Genomic DNA, 19,869 nt, shown 5'->3' on the forward strand with positions numbered 1-19,869 from the left:
ATTTTTAAATGAAGCAATCAATAAGTGATAGATTGGTTTGTTTTGGACAGTGACATCTCTGGCCCGCTCCATTTATAATTATCATGCTTTGCCACAAGACTAAACTCTTCATATGCTTTGATTAATAATATGGAAAACAGAAATCATCATCATGATGAATGACTATCATTCCACTAAAAGGCAATAATATGAAATTATTTCTCAGCTCTACTCCCAGTTTCCCAAACCAATATCAGAAACCGCTTTCATATGAACAATCAAGCAATTTCAAAATGGGATACTTTCATCGTGAATTTCTAATTAACACTTGTTGTTGTTCTCAGTACATCAACGGCGGTAACTTGGAGCAGCTGTTGGGCAGCGACATGTACTTGTCGTGGAGTCTGCGGCTCAGCCTGGCTCTGGACATCGCTCGAGGGCTGCAGTACCTGCACAGCAAAGGCATCTTCCACAGGGACCTCACCTCCAAGGTGACGACACAAACACACACGCATCAGTGCCCACGTACGGTACATTGCATTAGCACAGATTGATCTCCACGGGGACTCTGCTCCTAAGGTAGCGATATAAGTATTACATGCACTGATGCACACTAAACGACAAGCATATGGATTCTCCACAAGACCTTCTGCTACTTGAAGTGTTGTTTAAACATGAGAAGCTCATATCTGTGTACACTTGATGATGTATTGCTTTAATGTAGATTTTGGAAACAGTAAAGGGCTTTGCAGATGCGTCATAAAGCTTAAATCATGGAGGTCCGGTAGAGAAACTGGCTATGTGCCAACCAGGCAACAAACAGGAACTGTGGGAAATGTTGTACCGTGCATGTAGGTTAATTTCGGTAATGTTTTGAATGAAACTGAACATGTAAATGCACAGTAGGCTACTAAAACAGGAAAGTCCAAAACAGCGTGCAGCTAAATTGACCTAAAGCAGCAGTTGGCAGCAGCGAGCAGGAGGTGACGTTAATGTTGACATGCTGATCTGTCATAGTGCGGTACTGGCTCACATGGAGGCATTAAAGGAAAGAGGGGAAGGCCACATACTCATAACTGAAGCAGTCTTTTTTTATTTTAAATGCTGTGCGTTAGGAGCCGAGTAGGAAGAGACGGGACACAGGTTTTCAATTTCAAAAATGGGTTTTTTTTTAATTTAACTAAGAGATGAGAAAGAACAAAGCAAAAGTGACAAATGACTAAACTGAGCCCTAAAAGGTCAACAAAACAGAACTGTCTTGTCTTTTACATGGTGGCAGCCAGACGTCCCGGAGCAGCAGCAGCACAGTAAGAAAGAAAGAAAATGATCTCAATGCAACTTATAACAGAACTAAAGTATTGATAAAATTAACTAAATGTGCGTGCCTCCATCTAGAAATTATGTGCGGCAAAGTTTGCTAATAAACTTAAATGCAAAATCAAATTGTGCAAGTTGATTAATTATGATAATTGTAACTGAATGTAAATCTAAATGAATGAAAAAGTTAAATTAAAGTGATGACGAGCAGAAAATGTCACCAAATACTTTAGACTACTGATGTGGATCAATATTTTGGCAAATACTGGGCATCAAACGTACTTGTCATTCTTAGATTAAGAAATTATAATTCTTAGATAAACATCCTTTCCACCTCTCTGGAGAAAGACTGTGAATGACTCATGTTTCAGGCCTGGACTGCTCCATAAAAATTCAAGAGAAATACGAGTGAGGAAATGCGGAAAGTTGTCAGTCAGAGTAAAAATCAAAAAGAAGAAAAAACATGTAGATGCTTGCACCCCAATTAAGCAACGAGTCTAAAAAGGAAATGTCGACATGCTGGAAACTGTCGGCAACTCACAAATCAAACTTAACATTTGAGGACAAACTGTGGTCATAATTGCTAAGAAGTTGACACAACGTGGAAAAACATCGCAGAAATCTATCATTTATTTTAATTGATGGTGGGGCTACTTAATTGGAAACATCAGCAGTTCACAGCTGCCATTGACAAAAGCTGAACGTTTCCAGTATCGTCATCCCGAAAAGCCCTTTTTTAAGGAAATGAAAAGCTCAATAAAATCAATTAAATCAGTGTTGAATTGCACACAGAAGACAACATAAAGGAATGCTGACACACACTGGTCACACACTTAACAGCAGCCCAAACTAATGTGTGTCTGTGTCTGTGTGTGTGTGTGACCTTTGACCCTCTGTGCAGAACTGCCTGGTGCGCTGGGAGGGCTGCGTGTGCTCGGCCGTGGTGGGAGACTTTGGCTTGGCGGAGAAAATCCCAGATTACAGGTCAGTCCATAACAGTCCATTCATCAAAACGTCTATCAACACTCTGATTAGATAAGTCACACTCAATAAATTACATTCCTCCACCTCCCTCGTTCTCATATTTAACCTTCACGCCATAAAGAGTGTTGGGAACATGTCTCCCACTGCTTCTCTTTCCTCGCGGATGACACACTATCACACACTAAAAGAGACACATTACTCACACCAAAGCTCAGTCAGGTTTTTCCAAAGTATGCAGACACGTGTTGCTTCACCTCCTAATGTTGTTGTAAACCCCCCCCCTCCTCTTCTCCACCACCACTCGCTCTCTGCGGAACTATATTTATATTTTTTTTTCAAGCCTTGTTTCAAGGGAGAAGAGGAAGGGAAGGTGTCAGTATTTAATCCGACTGTCCATGACGCACGACCTCTGTTGCTGTCATCTCGCTCTGTCTTTGTGTTTCTTCTTCTTGTGTTTGCAGCTGTGTGTTTTATTATGCAGTGACATTTATGTGGTGTGTTTTTATGACTATAAATGACCAGCCATTCTCTGAAGTTTTTTTTTCTTCAGCTGGTTCTCCACTGACATCATGTCTCCCATAATTTCTGATGCTCAAATTCTTCACTGAACTAAAAGCTTTAGTACCACAAAGGGGGGAAATACTCAATGGAAAACTTTTTTATTGAAGAGTTGTGTCTGCATCAGAGTGAAAATGAAAAATCTAAAAAATGTGAGACAGGAAATAAATAAGTTTCCAAAACAGGGAGGGACGAGCTGAAAACCTGACAGCATTTCCAGCTTTGGGAATTTGGGGGATTAGTTGAAGGATTACATAATGCTCCTCTACGGGTTCAACAAATTCTCAGCATCTTTCAATAATGTCTAAAATGTGTTGTCTCACTCGGTCAATTTCTCTTTACTTTAAAAAACATATTTTATGCATTTATCTCACTTTAAATGTAAAACTTAAATCTGCAAAGTAACCAGTAATTACATCTGTCAGATAAATGTAGTAGGGTAAAAATATTAAAGGATTATGTAGACTTTTTGGGAAATATCCTTATGAGTTACATGTTATAATGACACTATCATATCTGTGCATTAAATACGGAGCTTAAGCTCGGAAGCGATTAGCCTATTTTAGCATAAAGACCGAAAGCGGGGGCTTGCTGGATGAATAAACTGTTATAATGCTAACACTACATAACTCTAAAACCATAACAATTATTGTTTCACATTTCTGTTTTTGTACCAATATAGATAAACAAGACATATGTTAATTAGTGAGCTTTAGAGATTTTGGTAAGTAAATCTTTTAACTTTGAACAGAGCTAGGCTAGCTGTTTCCCCCTGCCTCCAGTCTAGCTAGGCTAATTGTCTCCTATCTCTAACGCCATAGAGTGGTATCAAACTTCTCATCTTATCATATTTCACAAAATGCCGAACTATTCCTTAAACCTGCATTAACAATTGGGGGCAGCCTTTTTTAAGTTCATATGCTGCATTTGTTAGCAAACAGTTGCCTATTAACACATCTAGCAGCTATGAAGCAACATTATTATTCATTTGGAGTCGTGTTTCTGTCCACCTGGTGAATGTCAGTCCAATATTCACTCTCTCTCAGCTCTGTTTTTGCTCTCTACCAACTCCTGAGGGAAATATCTAACTCTTTAGCTGCTAAATGCTCCACTGTATTCAGTCGCTAACTGTGTCTGTTTGCTTTTTGGTGCAGAGCAGGTACTGTACAGTCGATTTTTAGAGCTTTTTCTCAGAAAACAGCTGCCTGCTGGGACCAAAAATGACGTTATGAGAGCTGTCAGAGTGAACCAGAACAGTAAATTTGCAGCCAGACGGCTAAACAAGGAGCTAAAACTCGCTATAAAGTTCTGTCAAGCTGAGAGGAGCTGCAGAGTCGGGTGATAATTTCTCTGTACACTGTCATTTGATACATTGTTTTTATAAAAAATATAGATCGCAGCTGCTTTAAGCCCTCCAAATATTTAAATAGTTCAGCAAAGTACCACTCGGTCAATTTGCAATTAAGTAAATGACTAGCATAAATCTACTTTGTTTTTCTTTCCCCGTGTTCCCAGTGTATTGTGACCCCACTTTCTCCTCGATGTCCATAAAAGTCCATGACTCAAATGAGACAGTTTGTCTACTTTACGAATATTGTTGCTACGTAAACGGCTCAACAGTCGGGCGGTGGATTGCTAACGATGTAGAGCATCAGCTGAATTGTTGGGAGTGGGATGTCGAAGCTTGACCTCAAAGAAACGCAGTGAGAGCCAGCAGCCAGTATGTCACAGGCCACTGCCCACACATACATACACACTCACACACTCACACACACACACACACACACACTCACAGTCTCTCAGGTCCCATTAGGTTGTCCCCTCCCCTCTCTGTCTGCATTCATTTTAGTAAACACACGACTCTGGCTGAGGCGAGACAGCTGCCACTGTAACCTGGCCTGCCCTTTACTGTGTGTGTTGAGAGAGAGAGAGAGAGTGTGTGTGTGTGTGTGTGTGTGTGTGTGTGTGTGTGTGTGCTCTGTTTGTGCCCGGCCACCTTTTTTGTGTTTACACAAGCGTGCGTCATTGTCTGGAAGGAAAAGTTTGTGTCATGATTTTCATGCTTTTGACTAAAATTGGTTCGGAAAAATTCTAAATTTGGGGTTTTAAAACTTGTCAAAACTAATCAGACGAGCTGAAATCGAGCTTAATATTTTTCACATGCAGCTCTTCCACCTGACTTTGAGTGTGCATGTGTCTATTATTGTGTATTTTTGCATACCTGCAGCTATCAACCATGAAGCCTCTTGTTTGCTTTGGCCTTGGTCTCATTAGCAGCTGGCGAATTGTGTTTCAGTCAATTTCAAGAGGATGTTTGCTCTTTATTTTAGTCAAACACGGTTGTATCCTGTAGCAGAGTGTTAACTGAGAATGGACGATGTTGACAACCCTTTCTCGGATATGTGTATGTGTTTGTGTTGGAGTCTACCACTGTGCTTGTGGCATGGAGGAAGGGAGGGAAGGATGGATGGAGGGAGAGGAGATGAAGGGGGTTTAGGAAAAGCACTCCAAATAAGGTCAAACTATTCCAGTCCTCCTCCTTTTGCGCTCTGCGCTTTACTGGATCTCTCCTGGCCCTTGTATAACAAGTCACTCTTGTCCTTTACTCTCACATCATTCCTCTGTTGTTGTTATTTAACTCTTTTGTTCATTTATTGAATTTTTTTCGTAGGTGTTTTCCCCTCTGTTGCTTTCTGTGTCTTGTTTTGTCCGTCCACTTCTCCAAATGGTGTTTACGTTGGGAGCCATGACCGTCTCGGCTCCTCATTTCTCCCTCTGCCATCACTTTCCTGCCTGTATTTTCTGCAGTATCATAGCCCACAGTAGCAGATGGAAATAGCACAGAGAGGAAGTATCTGCCAGCAGGGTGTGTGTGTGTGTGTGTGTGTGTGTGTCTCTGTGCGTGCATGTGTGTGTGTATGCAGGCATGTGTGCAAGCACGTTGCCCTTGCACATTCTTTTTTCCTTCCTTTTTATTCAGCTAAAATTGCACAACAATATCTCCACATAACCGAAAAACACTGTGGTTTCTTAGATACGGAGGAAGTGCGCACAGACACACACACACACACACACACACACACACACACACACACACACACACACACCGGTAGGTTTCACCCCATAAAACCTCTTGATTAGGTTTTGCGTTAATGAAATGGAGCGTGATGCCTCCTCGCTTGTTTATCTCTTGTCATCGTAAGTCTCTCACAAATCGCATGACTCCTGAATGGAAAAATAAAGGAAAATATTTTTTATTGTTTTTCATGCATCACTGATGGGACTTTGCACTGTTAGGTCGTTTAAACAAACATCCTTATCCTGATGGACATTCAGTACCAGTCAGAAGTTTGGACACACCTTCCCGTTCCCTTCAATGGGAAGGTGTGTCTATATGTCTTCATCTATTGTATGCAGACGTTAACCCATTTTTTCCATTTTGGTATGTCTGCAATGAACAAATATTTTAATTATTGATTAATTGGTGGATTATATTTTTCAAATAATCATTCTGTGAAACAAAATATGTGCCATACTATGATGACATTTTCAGAACCAGCCAAAAACTCAATGTTCAGTTTATTGTCATATAAGAAAAGAAGTCAATCTTAGTATTTGCGATACCAGAACTTGGTAACATTTGGTGTTTTTGCTTAACTTAAACAGTTAATTGATTATCAATATAGTTTTTTTTTTTCTGTCACACTAATCATTGCAGCTCTATATACTCTTCCATAATTAGTTTGCTTCAAGTCACTGTCAGAATAAATCTCATGTTACACCATATTTAAAGGGAAAAATTTGTTATGTAGGTTTTAAAAATTGTAAATCTTTTTGTTTTTAATTTGGTTTAATAAGAATTTAAAACTAAGTTCAATTGTAATAACTGGCTTCAGATCAACTAACCAACCTTAGTAAACTATTAAAGCTGCATCATTTCTTTAACCACTTGGGGGCAATAGAACAAGCTAAAAAAACACAATATTGACTTTTTTGCCTTTTTTAAGTACAAACACATTCAGCAGATACAGAACAACATCAGCATTCATTTTGAGTCGTGTTTGACAAACACAAGTCCAATACTCATTCCGCTAAATGCTCCGTTTTGTTCACCAGCTAGCTGCTAACTGTGTCTGCAATTCGGTGGAGGAGCGGGCTTTTAGAGCTTTTTCTCTGAACTCAGCTGCGGCCGGAAACGAGGTTAATGAGAACAGAGTCTGTGAGGCAGAAACTCAAACAATGATCCAAAATGGGTGAAATCGCTCCACAGGGTGCAAGAGTCACTGTTAATTTAAAAAGATTGATTAGAGCAACTTTAAGTTCTTGAACAATTAATTCTTGTGATTTGATACATTTTTAATAGATTCATAAGCCCTTAAAGAAACATTACTCTGATCTTGCGCTGTGATATTCTTTCAAACAAACTAAATTATTAAGATGTCCCTTTTTAAACTCTGATGTTGTGAAATGGATTTGGAAGGTTTTGCTTTCGCAAGAGCCTCTAATAAGTATGTGTTTTAACATGAAAGTCTGTGTTTCTTTCCTCTCTCTCTGCAGCGAGGAAGCAGACCAGGAGCCTCTGGCTGTTGTCGGCTCCCCCTACTGGATGGCTCCGGAGGTGCTCAGAGGGGAGCTGTATAATGAGAAGGTAATGACGGATAACTCTCTTCATTAACCCTCAGCTGCAGGTTGTTGCAAAAGTTCAAGGTCCACAGCGGTTGTGATGTAAGCTCGGTCACATAAACCGAGCAACCAGGCACTAAAACAAAGCAATAAATATTTAACAAATCAGTTGTTATGTGGAAGGCAAACAGGAATTCAGTTATGTAAGAGGTGTACTTCTTGGCCTCTGCTACTAGTAATTTCTGTTTAGCTTAGTGGAAATCATGATTGCCTGTTCAGGTTACATGCAAGTGATTATTATGTTCTTTTTATATTAATTTTCAGCGTGCCTGGGCTTAAAAGAAACTACAAATGAATTTAAACCAGACCCACAATGCAGCCCGTTTTCCTCTTTTAGTCTAAAAATAAAAAATATCAGTTTACAAAACTTATATAATCAGATTTTCAGACCTTCATGTCTACAACAAGAGTCATAAATTACTAATAAGGCATAATGCAACAAGCATACATGAGAAATCAAAGTAGACTAATTAGTCCATCTTGCTTTTTTCAAACTTTTGAAAGTTTTCTTACTAAAAAAACATTAAAATTTAACAACCAATCCAATTTTTTTATCATCTATACACAAAATGTTTCAGGCTGTTTTCAAGCCATTTTATGAAAAATTATTGTTAATTTTACACCATTTTGTAAGATGAAAGTGTAGTAAATCCATAATATAAGCACAGTTGGTCAGAGTTGGTCTCTTCCTGTTGTATTTGATGTCGTCTTTATCTCCGCGTGTATCTCTTGTCAACTGACTCGTCTTCCTCCCTGCAGGTGGATGTGTTTGCATATGGGATCATCCTGTGTGAGATTATTGCGAGGATACAGGCCGACCCTGACATCCTGCCACGCACTGAGGTACCTGACGACAATGTTTTCATCACTGTGTATTAACAAAATCCCCTGATCCTTCATCATCATCATCACATTCTCATCATATCATGCACGCTTGTTTTCCCAGAGTCCCTTATTACATAAATGGTTGTGCACAGAACATGTTTGATAAAGCCATTATTAATAATACGCAGGTCAGACAGTTCCTGTATTAATTTTATTGCCTAAAGTAGGAAGTATTTCGAAAACACTTTCGACATCAGTGTTGTGCAAGCAGAGATGTCGAGATGACAACGACACTTTAATGTCAACGATGATTTTGGAGAATATGAAATGGCGGATATCTCATTTTAGAATCTAACTTCTGATCATCATCTTGAACAAACAGGAAGCTGACTCTCCTATCTTGATAGAACATTTACACATCCCAAAATGTCACTGTGATAGGGCTCAAAATAACCAACATGCAGCGCCTAATGGATGGTGTGTATTGTACAGAGAGTGTGCGTTGTGTGAATCTCGTGCTCACAAAGGAGACTATGACAGTTCACCATGTTTACCAGTTCCATACTGCATACAGTACTCTATGCAGGTTTTAACTGTGTGTGTATATGTGTTCACACTGGAAAATGGAGAATGCAGAAAGTGGTCACCATGCAAACTGAAAACACACATTTTAGGACAAAGAAATCAAAGTGCTGCTCACAGCTGCAGGAAATTAAAACTGATTGCAGATGATGGTGAAATATATCTATTAACATGTTTTAAATAAATCAAAAAATATATCATATTTTTGGAAAAATATTTTCCTTTCTCTTTGTGCACGTTTATAATTTGCAGTTTGACATCTGTAGGTACACATATTGCACAATTTTCTGTTGGCACAAACAGTAAATGGATTTATTTTATACTACCTGTAATTCATACTTAATTATTATATTTTGTTGTCAGTGCTGTATGTAATGTGGCTTTGGGACACAGAAACAGAGTTAAACATAGACTGAAAGCTTTTTGAAGCTTGTGGCTCCCCCTTGTGGCCGTTTTATAGTTCAGCAGTTGAGGCCACATCTGGCAGCGTCACCTCAACTTAGCATTAAACAGAGGATGGTATAGATTGCATTTTTTCATGTTTTCTTAAGTTTTCAAAGCAAAAATTATCCTAAATAAAAAGAAAAAATCTATTTGTAACTGTCATGTTGCCACCAGATCATCATAGTTGTAATTTCCTTGTGCTTTTTTTTTGCAGGACTTTGGTCTGGATGTGGAGGCCTTTCAGCAGATCGTTAGAGACTGTCCTCCTGACTTCCTGGAACTGGCTATCGCCTGCTGTAATGTAAGAGATACTCATCCCATACACACACACACACACACACACACACACACACACACACACACACACAGTCCCTGGTTGATATTTATCTTCTGTTTGTCTTCTTTGTTTACTCTACTGTTCATGGACACGGATTGGCCAAATTAAAGTCTAGATTGGATAAGAGCTAAATTGATCACTGTAGTTGTCTTTGACTTGTTTTCTCTGTCTCGTCTGTCGTGCTTGTGACCGGTCAGACTCAAAGCTGTTTGTTTCTCCTTCTGTCAGATGGATGCGAAGCTCCGTCCATCCTTCTCCCAAATTGTGTTGGAGCTGGAGAGGAGGCAGGCTGAGAGGAAACAGAAGGATGAGCCAGCAGTGAAAGGTGAGTCATCAGATGCTCTGTTGGCCCTTGAGAGTAAATATTTGTTTCCGCAAATTAACACTAAGCACCGTTCACTCTGGTTTTCTTTTTTTAAAGCTGTTTCTCCATCAATTGGCCCTCTGCGACGGAGATCCCTCTGCCTCCCATCAGATCCCCGCCTCTCCCGCAGCAAATCCGACATGCTCCATCCCCCGGACACGCCCCCCTCTGTTACTTTGGCACCTCCTGCTCGGGTCAACCCTTTCTCTCAGAGGGAGGACCTCAAAGGCGGCAAGATCAAGCTGTTTGACACTCCCAGCAAGTCAGTCATCTCCCTGACCTTCACCCTGCCCCCTCCGCCAGACTCCTGCGATGAGTCCTCAGCGTCCGAGGCTGACGGTGGCACCCTGCTCAGGAGGCACAGACGCTGCCACTCACTTCCTTGTACGCCTCCTCCTCACCTCACATCAGCACCGAGCACTGTCCTCACCGAGGAGGAGTCCCAGTCTGAGATAGACACTGTAAACGGTGAAATAAACGGAACGAGTGAGGAAGAGAGACTGCTAGGAGAAGAAATGGAGATGAGGGAGGGGAGTGGGACTAACCTGGCAGGGGATTCAGGTCTTCCGCTGTCTCTTGAACCGCTGTCGTTGGACCAAGAGAAGGAGGGGGAGGAGGAGCCCATGGACTGCACCAGCTCCCCAGAAACACAAGACAGCACTTCATCTCCTTACTCTAAACTTTCCCCTCCTCCATCCCACTCCTCGACTCCCCTCCAGCCCTCAACTCCTCCCTTCTCAAACGGTTGGGGGTCAGCCATCTCCAACGGGCCCCCATGCCTGCCTCCTCTATCTCAATTGGACAATAACAACGTGGTCGTGAATCGACCGCAGGGATGGAGCGACAGCACCACCAACACCGGTGCCACAACAAACAACAACGGGTATCACTCCCCCGTCAGCGACCCCGCTGGTTCCTCCCCGTTCGGCTCAGGCAGCGGCCACTCTCTAGACCAGGAGGAGGTGATCTCCTGTCCCGGCTGCTGCCTAGCCGGCTTTCGCTTCCCCTCAATGTGTCTCAGAGCTCCGCCACGCAGAAACCCCTACAAGAACCTGAACGGGGATCACACAGCCTCTCACGGGCTGCTTTGTCCGGGACCCAAGGGGCTGCCGCCCTCCCCGACACCTACTACCACCACCACCAGCCTGGAACCAGGACTCGCCTTGCCGGGGGCGCAGACATAAACCTGGCTTTCTCAACACCAAATACACACAGAAAAGACTCTGGGTTGAAAACTCTGCACCAAAACCTCTTCCCTGGAAATTAAGTTCTTAAAATTTGCACAGATTTTAATGCAGCAATACCCTGCTTATTTTTCCAGACACACTTTTTGGTGCAGAGGAGGGTCTGACTGAGAGTCCGGATCAGTTTACCTAAAACACACTCCTTGACTGATGGACGCTTTGGGATCTGTTTTAAGAAGCTGGTATCTTTGCTGGAGAGACTGGTTGTGTGTGTCGCCCTCTGCTGGGCTGAGGGCGACGCAGCTTCACATGTCAGCTGTGCCTGCTTAGATCTGACTGATGATTGGCCGCCTGCAGAACTGTTCAGCATGTAAACACACACACACACACAGAGTTTGGGGCCGGGTCGGTTAGATCCTGTTTATCTGCAGATGTAAAAATTCATGTGACTCATGATGATGATGATGCTGAAATGAGGAATGTTAAGCTTAGTATTATTACTGTTGCAATGATTTTGCATTTTTTTGATGTTTGGTGCTGTTTTGAATGAACAGGCAGTTTTTTGCTTTAATGTCTTTAATTATCATGAGGTGTATGGTGCACTATTGGGACGTGTGTGTGTTTGTTTGTTTGTTTGTTTTTGTGTGTGTGTGTGTGTGAGACATGAAAATATGTGAGCGTGTATAGAAAGAGCTGGAGGATTTAGTGTGAGAGATTGTGTGTGTGTGTGTGTGTGTGTGTGTGTGTGAGAGAGAGAGAGAGAGGCAGGCTAAGAGAGTGTGTGCTGTACACCGTTTTTTTGACTATTTTTGTTGCTGTATGATCTGTTGGCCCTTCTGGTTGCCTGGTTAAAGCACTTCAACTGTATTACTGTTGTTAATAAGGAAACTATTGATATCATTATTACTTTTGGGAATGAATGGTCAAAGACCTGCTTAAGAGATGTACAGATTCTTATTATTTAAAGATGGCATTGAATAAAAAGATAGAATGCAGCGATGTTCTCCTGACGTATCTGTTTTTTCAAGTCTGTCCTTTAAATAATAGCCAGGTGCCGATATTAACATTGAAATACGTCTTGCTTGCTGTAAGAAAACTGTCCGGGGGAAATTTTGTGTACAGTGTGAACTGCAGTGGAGGGATGGAAACAAAAACAGAGAAATTTGTACCAAAAAGACTGTAACTTTGGAAGATATCCACTTTATTTGACTAATTCAGACAGCTGAAGCCTCATATTGGCTTCAGATAAACTTCTTAAAATACAATTTTGCACAAAAAGAAGACTGATTTTGTCCCCCATCGCTTATATTGAAAGTGCATTATGAAGATCTTCTCATGGTCAGTATGAACAGGAGGAATGATTACAGCAAGAAGAACCTGTTTAAATGTTCATTTGGGTGCCTGACTATGTGACTGATTTATGAACCTGTCATTTAAATATGCCATTCACTCCAGTATTTGGCTGCACCTTTAGGTTTTTATCCCCTCATCTGTATTTCTCGTTATCTTTTCCACTTCATGAGCTCTGTTTTTAAACACTTTTTTTTATACGTTTATCCCATTTTGACAAAATATTAATATGACTGACAGAACAGAAAAATCTGTGTAAATCCAGTAGTTAAAATTACATGTAAAATATTAAATTAATACCTTGTTCCTATCATGCGTGACCAGAAATAGTCTTAACCTCTGCCTCCGTCTTGCTCTCAATTTCCTCGTCCTCCTCTTTAAGTACAGCCTCTCCTCTCTCTTACAAAATCTCCGTGCTTCAATTAAATCCTTATCTCTCCACCCCTTCCACCCTCCCGCTGATTACAGTCTATCATTCTCCAATGCAGCACTCTTCCTCAGCGTGTCCTTACAGGTGCATGTATCATGCTTTTAAAGAGAGTCAGTCACCTATGCTACTGTGCGGACTGTAGGTGAGACCTCATAGTCTTGCTTACTTGATCCTGAGGTCACAAAGGGGTCATGGGGACACCAGATCTAACTGCGGGTGGGTTGAGAGCGCTGTTGGAGTTGTGTGTCATGGTCGCCCTGCTCATCACTGGTGAGTATAGAGGTTAATGTAGTTAATTAATGCTGATGTTAAGGTTGAGTCGTTTAAAGTGTTTCTTTTGCTTTTCTGTGGTTGTTAGAATAAATCATTCCCTCCTATGTGAGTACTCATGCTCGCAAGCGTTAACGAAGTTGTGACAATCAGACTTAACCGGTCAATGAGCATCTGTGTAAGTGTGCTATTTCGGTGTCCGGGTTTCGTGCGATCTTCTCAGGGTCGACTGGGTTAGTCTGCTACACTGCAGTGGAATCGCTGGACTTAGGATGCCTCCTGCGGTGGGATTGTCCCTATGCCAGTCCTAATACCACCTACACCGTACAGACAAAGACACAGGGGTAAGTCTTCCTGTCCCTGTGTGAGAGTGAGTGTGTTAACGAGCATTACAGAGAATTTAAAGTTACTTCACATACTTTGTTTTTGCTGCTACAAGTGCAATAACTATTTTATGCTGCCAACACTACAACACTCCTGCCTTTACCTTTTTTTTTATTTTGTTTTTTCATGCCTCATCGTGTATGTATCACTATAGATGCTCATAATGTAATATACTTATATGTAATATTCTAATTTTTTAAAATGATCCATCCATACCATTTTATTTCAAATTCAAATTTGCTTTATTGGCATGAATGTCACAACAACAATATTGCCGAATCAAGTCAATGAAACAAAATAACATTAACATGACATCAAGATTGATGTATATTAATTATATACAGCACGTCTATGTATTTATACAGTATATCCTATGTATGTTCTGTGTGTGTCTCAGGTTGTACCATGTTAATACATATTGGGCAGCAGGATACGCTCTGTCTCCTTCTCCTAGGACTTTTTTAAAAATTTTGAGACGTCATTAACTCTTTGAAATCTGGAAATTTTTAGAGTTGAACTCGTTAAAGTAAATGTTCATTATTTTATTGAATGTTTTAAATTGTAGGATTGTCTGTCTCAACCTCACCTGTCGAACAGTGACCACATATTCTGTTCTTCTCTCGGTTGCAATGATTTTTTTGTGTTGTTCTTTTTCCATCGTTCGTGGTCAGTGTGAGCCTGTACTTGGTTAGGATCTGTCTCTGCTTTCTATCTCTGACAGTCCAGACATATTCTGCCAGTTCATGATTTCTTTTTAGGGCCAGATAATTCTGATCTACTTTTGCTTTTAGTTTCATCTTCCCAATGTTCCAGATAGGTTTCTTTACATTGTGTTATAACTTGGTTTACTTTGATTGGTGTTTGGAAAGCAGTGTGAGACTGAGTGTGTCTGAGAGGAGGCAGTTTCCTTTCATAGGATCAATCATGTTAATCTTATCTATAAGGTTATACTGAACATTGTAAATGAGATTTATAAAAATCTGCTTTCCACATAAGAAGGGAAATACATTTCTATAACGGCAACAGCAGCGAAAGTAAATTAAGATTCAGACATAAAAGAGAATGATTGATAAAAAGAAAATCAATAAAAATGAATATGAAAATATAATGATGCAAAGCCAACATATTAAAAAAAGAGGATGCTGAGATAGAAACATCTAATCTAGTGGAAACATGACAGAATCCCTTCCCTGCAAACAAAGATACTGAAATAAATCAGCCAAAATATAATCAGTGAAGACAGAAAATCTATAAAAATGTGTTTTGATATTTCAAAGTCAGTCGTTCATTCGGAATGTGATTTCACAATCTCAATCCTCTTTGCCTCTCTGAGAGCTGAGAGTGTAATGTGTTCCCTCCTACACACATTTAAAGGGTCTCATAGACATTATAACCACAAAATGGAAACAAATGAAGACAGACTTTGTCCAAGTAGAGTGAAATTAAAGGACGGATAGTTTCAGAATGACTGCAGGTTAAACAAAAAGTTATTGTGTGTGTCTGGAAAGTTTAAAAAATGGCCTTGAAACAATTAATTTGATGATTCCCAGAGCTTGAAACATTTTGGGAGAATCAACAAGGGGAAAGCTCGGAAAACTGCTGCTTGCTTATTGATCCAAATCACAAACAGTCGTGTTGAAATGGCCAAGCTGCCATCTAACTACAACATTTAAATAATAACAAAGTCTTAAATCTGTAAATCTGTATATTTACTGTCTGTGTGACCGTACTTTTCCTCGTGTCATAGGGACCCCTGGCAGGACGTGCCGTGGTGTGTTTGGGTCTCGTCTCGTAGCTGTGACTTGTCTCGGGCTTTCTCGGACTTCGAGCTGTACAACATGATTCGTCTGGGTGTCCACCTCAGTCCCAGCTCCACCGTCTGGATTAAGCCTCGCAAGTTCGACTACAGTGACTTCAGTCAGTGACAATCTGCACTTTCTGTAATTCAGCGGCCTTGAAACCTGAGACACAGAGTGGGGAGAGCCTGCAGTATGACTGGAAACCTGCAGGCTCTTGGCTGTCTGTGGCACATGGTTTAAAACTACAATCACCTGCTAAAATGTGTTATATGTTAAAGTATCACCAGGTATTTAATCCTGAGCTTGGAGATAATTAACAGCTCCTCTCTCCTCTCACTGCCCACCCAGCCTTCAGCCCTCCGTCTGTCTCAGTCTCTGTGAAAGAGGACCAGCTGTTGGTGAAGGTGCAGTTCCCCTGTGCTGCCAACAGGCGGTGCTCTCTGAAGGGATGCTGTCCTATCTCTGAACTGATTGACCCCTGGACAACAGTGACTGTGTACAATAAGCTCAATCGCTCTGAACACCAGGTCTAACATGCTTTGTCTTTTAACTGACTATGGTTGTGGTGTATAAATATTAAAACATGCTGAAAGGAAAGTCCATATAAACCGGTTTTCTGGTATATTTCAGCCATATTCAGTCAGTTATCAGTTTCACACCTGGGTGCTGCTCTAGAAGTCATTCACACATTTAAGTTTCCACCCAGTCTGAAGATTTAAACCTCCAAATTTTGGATCACATTGAGTGTGAAATGGTGCACATTTGCAGATGTCTTCTGATTCAAAACAACTTATCTAATTATCCACTTATCCCTGCAAGTGCAATTGTATGCAGCAGCTCTCCACCAAATCAACAAATGAATAACAATAAATAGAGGAAATCACTAAGCTAAAACATGAGCTTAAAAACTATATGTGGCATTGGTAATAAATAAGTTATGGAGTAAATAGAAATATCTACAAATAATAAAATAAAAGGACAGGCGATAAAGGATTTGTAATAACACCTGCAGGTAGAGCAGAGACATCCTGAAGGCAGCAATCGAAATTCACTTACTAAGATGGTGTCAAGGCTCAATATGCTCATCAATTTCCTCATAAATTATTAGTGACAAAAAGAGTTCAGATCCCCATTTAACTCCAAAAATCTTTGTACATATTTTAAAAACACTGATCAGGCAGTTTCTGTCCTTCACTGCAAGTAAAAGATCAATATTGATGAAAAAAAGAACTCAATTAATATGAACTGAGTCAGAGTTCAATGTTTTGAAGGGTTTGCAGTAGTCCATCAGTTATTTAAAATTAACTATACACAAATTGGAGTTTTGTTCTTACCTTTTATGGATCTCTGGTTTTATTTGTATCTTGCAGAGCCGCACAGTTTGGACGCAGGAAGTGGTGTCCCATGTGGAGTTCATAGGCTTGGCTCCGGGTCAGAACTACTGCGCTGTGGCCAACTTCTCCTTCCCAACCTTCTCCATGGCGGCTTCCCCGCAATCTGCCCCCCAATGTGTCGAGATCGTCTCCAAATCAGGTGAGAAGGAGACTGAAGAGCGGTCAAATTTAACTTTTGAGGTTTGAAATAGTTAAATCATGCCGTGATCTACCTGAGTTGCCCTTATGTACATTTGGCAGCTCAACCAATCATTGATCGCAGTTTAACCTTATAAAGTGGATATGATGGATTTGTTCCCCTTTTGGCTCAATCACAGAGGGATCCTCGGTCTCTACAAAGGTTCAAGTATTGTAAATCACTTAGATGCTGCTTTCACAAAAGACTGTAAAAAGGAAGGAGTCACAGGATAAATCTAAGTGGTTGTGAGATGATTAGAAGGACAGGTAAGAAGAAAAAACATAGTTCTGTCACACAAAATTATAGTTTTTTCAACCTTATCAATAAATGTCATAAAGGAGCTCCACATTTTCTCAAAGATGGAGAGTTTTCCTCAATCATAGATACAAGTTTTTCAAAAGCAAGACAGTGTAGTGGTTCACAAAGCAAGGGTTGTAAGCTTTTTCAATTCATGGATTTCCAAAATTTGGCTATGGGCTATGTTTTGTTTGCAATAAACAGAAGGTTTCAAGGACACAGTATATAATGTTGGGCATCCAGGTACCCTCACACATGTAACATAATATAAAATATTCAAAAATGTCTGCTCAGAGCAACTGGGCCAAAGACTTAAAAAATCTGCCCTGACTTATCTAATCTTTGTCCTTTTTTGTACTTTTTCAAATACTTAGTTTCACATTTTCACTTTTCAGGTCTTTAAAAATAATTCAAATGTTATAAACTGAGAAGAAAAATCATTGTTTGGGTGAAGCATTTCATCTCACCATGACTTTTACAACATGTGACGAGCTGTCATGATAAGATATTGCTTAATTTTAAGGAGTCATAATGCTAAAAGATTGGGAACCACCAGGTTAACAGGCTGTTGTCTAGTTCAGCTAAAAAGTCTCAGCTATAAAGAAAATTGTAAAGACTCCTTTGTTTGCCTGTTAAAAAGGACTGAACCGTAATCCATGTCTGACAACAGAGTTCAAAGGGCCAATTAAGTCTCCTGCTGGTGACTTTTGGCTCACCTCACTCTGCAGCCTCACTGTTGGTTCATCTTGTTTACCTCTGGTGTTGGTTCAACCTGTGTCTCTCCGCAGGGTTGCTGCCTCTGCTGTGTTTGGGAATCGCGTTGTGTTCTCTGCTCGTCGCTCCACTTCTCACTGTGTTTCTGCGTAAACCAAGACGAGCTGCGCCAACCGCTGAAAGTCAACCCAAGACTCCGGTCTGATTTACACGTTACACTTCAGTTTTCACTCTCTTTCTTTGCCTGTTTTTCCTAAAAAAGACGCTAACAATATGTCTTCCTTTTAGGCGTCTGTTCACGATCCAGTCTCTTTGGTTCCTGTGTCCCTGGTCCCCGTCGACCCTTGTGACATCCACGTGGAACTCGCTGATAACATCTCCATCCGGTCCTCCTCTAGTCTTCCCTCCAACCAGGATCAGACCACGATCCTGGGCAACATGTTCACCAGCGATCCTCTTCATCATGACACCAACGCAGGCGCAGCGTACTGGGACAGTGGAGGGAAGGAGCTGGAACCAGGCCTGGACTCTGGTATCTGCATCCCACCTGTGTCTCACTTTTCTCAGGAGACATGTGGGATAAATGGAGACTGATACTAAATGACTTGAAATGCATCTTACTTTGAGTGCTGCTCTATACAGATAGGTGTCACAGGTGTGTAAGTGCCAGGGTTCGACACGTCGCTGTGCTCTGTGAGGGTTGAAATGGAAGAGAGTCACATACGTCTGCAGTCGATACCTGCTGAGGTCCACTTGAAATGTCCGAACTTACATCAAAAGCAACCGTTTTCTGTGGAGGAAAGCTGTGTCAAACTGTTCGGTACCAAGATCTACAAACAGAAAAGGAGAAAAAGATGATTTGTTTCACAGTAAAGCTACACGTAGATCGATGCAGAGCTGATATAGCTTATCGAATATATTGGTATCAACACATATTGGCCAATGAGTAACACAAATTTGCAGCACAGAAATGGCAAAGACACTCACAAAGTTTGTGATAATTAAGTTTTAAATAGTTTGTCCATCAGAGAGGACGAACAGGATTATATCATATCTTGCGTAAAGTTATTTAATTATTTAATAAGTGATCCTCATCAAAAGTGTTGGTTTATGCTATGTTGAAGTTGTCAGTCAGTATATAATATTCCTGGATTTTTTCACCTACAGTCACAAGCTCAGAAGAATGACAGAAGAGATCAGCTGAAATTAGTTGGCTCAGACATCAGGAATAAACTCAGAGTAAAGCTTCTTCTACTCTGATGTGGAGGTATTTCAGACATGTCTAGTTGGGATAAGACCGCAGGGCAAACCCAGAACACACTGGAGGGATTTCATATCCCATCTGACCTTGGGGAACGTATCAGTATTCCTCAGGAGGAGCTGCAGGATGTGGCTACCTTGCTTAGCCTACGACTACTGCAACTCTCACCCAGTTAAGCGGCCAAAAATAGACTGATAGATAGAATTTTTTTTACTCTAAAATATCAATCTGTATCAGCCTCAATAGTCTAGTATTGGTCAGGCTTTATTTTACAAATTCTCATTTGAAAAAGGCAATAAAAACTGGAATCCAGGCTCATATTTTTATTTGAAGTTAGCAAGAAATAATGTGAGCTGCCTGATTCTATGTGAGATATTTGGTTAGTAGCTAGCAGGCTAATAAGCTTGTTAACCAACAGTAACTAAATTCAACCAGCTGCTGTTGATGAACATGTTGAATCTGGTCTGTCTGAACTCTACTTTTAGGCTAATCTTCCCATTTGGCCTCCTGGCTGTTGTATCAGCTGAAATATTTA

General features: G+C 40.7%; 2 protein-coding genes across 2 annotated transcripts in view; both read left to right on the forward strand.

Moving 5' to 3' along the window:
- The window catches only part of tesk1b (testis associated actin remodelling kinase 1b), a 28,748-nt gene extending 16,496 nt beyond the window's left edge, over positions 1-12,252 (forward strand). The window contains exons 5-11 of the mRNA XM_067580519.1: positions 324-470; positions 2,198-2,280; positions 7,396-7,486; positions 8,281-8,364; positions 9,587-9,673; positions 9,938-10,034; positions 10,131-12,252. Coding sequence (XP_067436620.1) covers positions 324-470; positions 2,198-2,280; positions 7,396-7,486; positions 8,281-8,364; positions 9,587-9,673; positions 9,938-10,034; positions 10,131-11,257 — 1,716 coding nt within the window. The 3' untranslated portion in view covers positions 11,258-12,252. The remainder of the gene's footprint in view (positions 1-323; positions 471-2,197; positions 2,281-7,395; positions 7,487-8,280; positions 8,365-9,586; positions 9,674-9,937; positions 10,035-10,130) is intronic.
- Positions 12,253-12,540: 288 nt separating this feature from the next.
- Positions 12,541-19,647, forward strand: si:dkeyp-75h12.7 (interferon lambda receptor 1). The gene is made up of 7 exons (XM_067580520.1): positions 12,541-13,307; positions 13,531-13,651; positions 15,439-15,608; positions 15,839-16,017; positions 16,861-17,023; positions 18,148-18,272; positions 18,362-19,647. Exons 1-7 carry the CDS (start codon positions 13,229-13,231, stop codon positions 18,665-18,667), a joined length of 1,143 nt encoding a protein of 380 aa, XP_067436621.1. The 5' UTR covers positions 12,541-13,228; the 3' UTR covers positions 18,668-19,647.
- Positions 19,648-19,869: the final 222 nt, after the last annotated feature.

The sequence above is a fragment of the Thunnus thynnus genome, chromosome 22, assembly GCF_963924715.1.
Source record: "Thunnus thynnus chromosome 22, fThuThy2.1, whole genome shotgun sequence".
NCBI classification, from domain to species: Eukaryota; Metazoa; Chordata; class Actinopteri; order Scombriformes; family Scombridae; genus Thunnus; species Thunnus thynnus.